General features: G+C 34.6%; 1 protein-coding gene across 13 annotated transcripts; it reads left to right on the top strand.

Annotated features, from left to right (window-relative positions):
• The first annotated feature begins 1,347 nt into the window (after positions 1–1,347).
• On the top strand, positions 1,348–4,356 carry LOC114196134 (F-box only protein 13-like). 13 transcript variants are annotated; one of them, XM_028086672.1, is made up of 4 exons: positions 1,350–2,133; positions 2,220–2,331; positions 2,437–2,561; positions 2,680–4,356. In XM_028086672.1, exon 4 carries the CDS (start codon positions 2,691–2,693, stop codon positions 3,933–3,935), a length of 1,245 nt encoding a protein of 414 aa, XP_027942473.1. In that variant the 5' UTR covers positions 1,350–2,133; positions 2,220–2,331; positions 2,437–2,561; positions 2,680–2,690; the 3' UTR covers positions 3,936–4,356. The 13 variants fall into 13 exon arrangements, with proteins under 13 accessions (XP_027942482.1, XP_027942472.1, XP_027942477.1 ...); XM_028086677.1 differs by having other exon boundaries at positions 2,442–2,561; XM_028086673.1 differs by having other exon boundaries at positions 2,307–2,331.
• Positions 4,357–5,976: the final 1,620 nt, after the last annotated feature.

A 5,976-nucleotide genomic window follows, 5' to 3' on the forward strand; every position in this document is an offset into this window, starting at 1 on the left:
GCACTGTTATTTAAGTTTCTTTCGAAAAAGACAAATAATATAAATTCTGTAAGATTTTGAAAGGGACTAATAACTGAAACATCTTTCTTATTCTGCTTTCTTTTAGCATTTGCCTGGAATAGGGAGAAAAGTATGGCCAACCAAAAAAATTCGGACTTAATTAAGTTTAGCATACAGATCCTTTTAATTATTTTTATTGAGAATTTTTTTATTATTTCTAGAAGTTTATATCTTTTAATTGAATTTGTACAATTTTACTTTTAAATGAAATTTTCATGGTCATTAGTTATATATATTCACATCAGTAGAAAACGACCACACACCTATTTATTCGATGACAATGTTACATTACAGAAATCTAATTAAAAAACATAACATTATTGAATATTTAATATAATTTATTTTACTAGATTTTAATAATTATAAAGGTCTTATAAAATAGGTTAAATATGTTTTGAGTTATTGAATTTTGAGATAAAATTGAAATTGAGCTCTATTTAAAATTTTGATTCTCAAACTTTGATAATATTTTGGTTCAACTACGTTCAATTTTTTAACATCTCAAATCTATTTTGAATGAAATTAAAATAGAAATGTTTTCAACAATATAAATTATAAAAATATATGAAAAGGTATAAATAAATTGAACTAAAATAACTATAAATTTTAATTTTAGTCAAAGTTATAATATATTTAGCCTTAAAACTTATTTAAATTGAAAGAATTAAAATAAAAATTTAATAAAAATTAATGAACTCTTAATACTCCCTCTTCATTTGTCAAGTACCTGAAAACAAACAGGGAAAAACAGCTTATAGAAGTGTTCTTTGGTTCTCTGTTAAAGTTAAACCGGGCCTTATCTCCGAAGCAACTATTTTATTTTTCACGACAGTAATGTTTTTACAGCAAAAAAAAACGTATAAAACTAACAAAAATAAAAGCAACCCCGCCGAATTTAAAGGCAACAATTTTTGAAAAGAATTAATGTCAACTGCATCTATCTTTGAGATGTTACTTTAGAGCCGTGAAAACTTTTTATTTATAATATTTATGAGGCGAAAAAGAGAGGAACAGAGATGAGAGAAATGAGGTTGCATTATGTGAAGAATGGAGTCAGGTGCAACAACATAGCACACACGAGGAGGTGCAAAAGAAAAAGAAAAAGATCTCAATATAAGATTTTTATATTTCAATATTTTACACCCACTAATTCAATTTAGTGTAATATAATCCAAAGCCGTGAATTTTATAGTATAAAAAGAAAGGGTTGGATCGTGAAGGGGGCATCGGAGAAAGAGCATTGACTTGTAGTTGTTGAGGTAGCATAGTAGGGTCCGTCTGATGAGGGGCAAAACAAGACAAAGATTCGTTTAACGAGGAGCCAAAGGAACCGCAAATACAGGGTTGCTAATTGCCACTTGATTTTTGCTTTGCTTTGGGTTTGGGAGTCAAAAAAATGAGACCAATGAGAGACAAAACACAGCACAACACAACAACACCCCTTTGACAATTTTCACTGCCTCGTTGTCCTTTCTCTTTCTTTTAGGCACCCTCTGTGTCTGTGTAGCGACGATTAAAGTGGGTACATGTGCCACCAGTTTTTTGTTTGTTTTTCATGTGTGTCATGTCATGTGTGAGTCTGTGTCTGCACTCTACTCACCAACTCTTTCCATTTTCCAACCCCCGAATCCAAGGCCTCATTAGATTCCTTTCAGAGTAGAGTCAACAACATATTGTTTCTTCTCCTGCACCACTTTCAATTTTCTTTCTCTATTACGAATAATAAAGAGTGTTGTGTTTTTGTGTTTTTCATTTTTCCTAAACAAAATAAAATGATGTTTTTGTTTTTTTCACGGTTTGTTTTGTAAGATTGAAAGGGAAAGGGTGTGTTAAGTGTCGAGCATCCAACTCCAACGAACGAAGCTTCCTACCATACTTCCTACTGTTTCAGCTCTCTTCACTTTTTCCCTATCCACCCATCACTCGTATTAATTCAAAACACCCTCCAATCCAACCCCATCTCCATCCCTATCTCTCTCTCTCTTTCTTTTGTCTTCTATTCTGCAACACGCTCCCTCTGTTTCTTTTCCTACCCACACCACTCTACCAAACACCACTTTCAACTTCTACCAGGTACCCTTTACTTCTTGCTTCGTCTTTTTTTCTCATCTGATTGAACCCTTTAGTATGTGTGTCGTAGTCACTTGTTTTACTTGCAGTCTTGCTGTGAACGTCTTTGATTTCACCTGAAGATTGTCTTTTTACTCTCTTTTTTGTTAATTTTTTGCTTTGAGTTCGAAAAACAGTGTGAAGGAGGGTGTACTGATAGAGGTGCGTTTTCAAACTTAAGGATTGATTTAATGGGCAGGCACCATTGTATGCAATGGGGGGTCTTTTAACTGTTTATTAACTCGGCAGTGTTGCAATTTTGGCCAGCACAGCTGAAGAATCGCGATGTTGAAGTTGAAATAATGTCACTGTAGGAGAGGGGTTGGGGAACAAAGGGTCATGATGTTCTTGATTTGTTGCGTTTTAGAATTCAAGGTCACTCTTTGTTATATGTATGTTTCAATTTGGAAATCTTCATTCCTTCCCTTTTTTTATGTCTGTGAGTAGTAATTAGCAGTGGAAAAGTTGATTGCTTGGTAACATTTTTGTTTCTTTGCTGTTTCTCCACAGATTGTTTGCCAATGGAATGTAATTATCAGTGTGGCCAGAGTGTTGCAAGCTTGAAGAGAAAGTCGCGAGAAGATGAAAACGATATACTCTTCAACACCTTTTCTCTGGATGACCTTAATGAGGATCTCTTTGAAAGGATACTTTCATGGCTTCCAACTTCCACATTCTTTCGCCTGAATTCTGTGTGCAAAAGATGGAAATCGGTTGCTGATTCTGCAAGTTTCAAGCTTGCCTGCTCTCACATTCCCTCGAGGGATCCTTGGTTTTTAATGGTTGCGCCCAACCTTAATCAATCTGTTATCTTTGATTCTGCTGAGAGCGCTTGGAAGAGACTAAACCACCCACCTCTTCTGCAAGAAGAATGTAACCAAAATTGCATGCCGGTTGCAGCCTCTGGTGGCTTGATTTGCCACCGGAAATTATCAGGAAACTTCATTGTGAGCAACCCCGTGACAGGATCTTGTACAGAACTTCCCCCAATTCGTGCCCCGCAGCATCAACCTCTCAATGCCATTGTGATGAGCACAGCTTGCAAAGACCAACTTTCCTTCAAAATTGTCTTAGTCTTTGGTGAACTTCCAAATCTCTTGTTCAAAGTCTACGATTCAAGATCTGGCTGTTGGGATGCTGAGATTGCTCTGAGGAGAAAGACAGAAGACAGTTCAATGGAACATGATTCTACTGATGACAACGTTGTGTACTTCCTCAGCAAAGCTGGAATTGTTGTGGCAAGCAACATGCAGAGAAGCCCCTCTAAGCAATATTCATCGGTTATTACCAACAAAGATGGCCAAGACATTGTGTACTTTGTTAGCTCCTCAGGGAACGTGGTAGCTTGCAATTTGACATGCAAGTGCTTCTCTGAGTATCCTAGGTTGTTACCTGTTTTTAGTGAGTATTCCATTGATGTTGTAGAGTGCAATGGGGAGATGGTAGTTGTTTTGTTATCAGAATTCTTGGAGAGTGCAACTCTTAGAGTGTGGAAATATGATGAGGCTAATAGAGGGTGGCATCAGATTGCGGCAATGCCTGCAGCAGATTCTCATGTGTGGTATGGAAAGAAAGCAGACATCAATTGTGTTGGAGCTGGAAACCAAATACTGATATGCTTGAACTCCTCTGATCTATGCACTTATATTCTGTGTGATTTGGAAACCAATAAATGGGTTGAATTGCCAAAATGTTGCATAAATGGAGAAGTCATAGACTTTATGTCTGCATTTTCATTCGAGCCTCGGATAGAGGCTTCTCTATGACAGCCAAGTTAACTTCTGTTTCTTCGTAGGATTGGATTTCAACTCAGATTTTCAACATATGAAGTTTTCAATGGATATGTTGATGACAGTGAATGAAGTTGACGGGTACCTGCTTCACATGGGAAAACGGCGAGTGTTCTAAACAAGCTACTCTTCCGTACATATGCTGCTCTATGTGTAGCATGGATTATTGGGAACTTTATGAGTTGATTCAAAATGATAAAGAAAGAAAAAACTGTAGTTGTAACCAGATTGAACGAAACTACCTAGGTTGAGTAAAATCTGTAAAGAAAAGTTAAATGATGACATGCAATGTGCTTCAACAGTTTATGACTGTACTGGAACAAGTTCTGTCATATTGCCATTGGCACAACACCGAAATCATTTTTTTTTCTGTCACGTAATACATTGTTAACTGGAATCCAATTTTCCACTGTTAAAATTACTTCAAAACCAGTTGTTCAGACTTAACTTGAAGCATAAATACTGTGCCATGCTGATTATGAACAGTATTTAGTGCTGAAATTTTCACATCAGCTAAAAAACATACCAATGGTGTGTAACTAGATTACAATCTTCTACTGTTACTCTTTGTGGGATTGAATAAATTTTAGTTTCTGCCATTCTAATGAATTCATTTCAGGTTAAATTTGTTGTTAAAAGAAACCAAAATTACTTTATATAGGTTGAACAAACACCTTTGAACAGATAAATTATGAAGAACAGAATATTTAGTACTGTAACGAGAATTATTCCACTTTCTTGGATGTATCATTCATGTTAATCCATCGTTGGAGGGTTGGTTACTAGATGGCGTTAATGACTTGGTATTAGTTGGTTTGTTTCAAAATAAAGCAAGAGAAAAATATTATAAAAAGATAAAGGTTTAAATCATCATGGTTCCGGTTTTTTACAAAAATCTTAAGTCTTCAGATTTTTATTCGTCTCAATTGTTTCTTCTTTTCGAAAATGTGTTCAAATAAATTATGTTTGGTGTTGATGAGTTGTAATTTTATACACAATATGTCATTTGGTTTTAAAATTCACTGTTGTTTAAGGAAGAGATTGTCTTCCGTGAAAGAAGAGGTTGTCTTTTCCATTATTCATTGTTCAACTAAGGTATGTCTCACACTCGTTCTTATTCGTCTTGCACATGGGAGATGCAAAATCCTAGCATGTCTTCTCATGGTGGTGGGGCAAGGAGGTTGGGTGTAAAACCCATTTGTTATTGTGGTAAGAATGCAATCTTAAGAACTACTACAACCTTTAAGGACAAGAGAAAATAATTTTGGAGTTGTCCTAGTTTAAGATCTATGAAACCGAAATTCACTATTTTTTTTTGTTATGCAAGCAAATTTTGAAGGGAATTGTTGTTGTTTTGTTGAACAGGGTGGGCATGAAGAATTAGTTGGTTGCAATTATTTCCAATGGTGCATTGAACAAGGAATTGAAGAAAAACTTGGTCTGATGAATAAAGAAAAGGATGAATCTTTGGTGAAGATGGAAGAAAGGGATGGTGAAAGGGTGAAAACTGAGAAATTAGAGAAATTTGTTTTTATGTTGGAAAAATGGTTTAAGTTGTTAATATTGGATGATGTTTGTTTTGTGCGTAATTAATATAATTGTAATATCAATGTTGATAAAACTCCATGATGTCTTATAAAAAGTTGAAGTAGTTGATGTAATCTTTTTCAATTAATGAGACAGATTCATTGGTTGTTAAAACATTGTGTAACCAAAAGTTATAAATATATTGTTGTATATGAAGAAATTATACATATTAGTCCACCAAGTGAAATTTCATTGTTTCCCAAAAACTGGCACTCCAACAATTGTACTTAATGATTACATCAAAATAAAGGTGCTTTAATAGTTTAACAGATGCACAAATTAACACATCAAAATACATCCCCTCTTGATGCACCAAGGAAATACATGCTTAAATTAAATACATTTGTCAACACTCAATTTCGTCCGAATAAATAAAATTCATTTCCAAAAAAATATCCAAATATTCCAAAAGAATTTTTCAAACAGTTTT

The sequence above is a fragment of the Vigna unguiculata genome, chromosome 9 (assembly GCF_004118075.2).
Source record: "Vigna unguiculata cultivar IT97K-499-35 chromosome 9, ASM411807v1, whole genome shotgun sequence".
Classification (NCBI taxonomy): domain Eukaryota; kingdom Viridiplantae; phylum Streptophyta; class Magnoliopsida; order Fabales; family Fabaceae; genus Vigna; species Vigna unguiculata.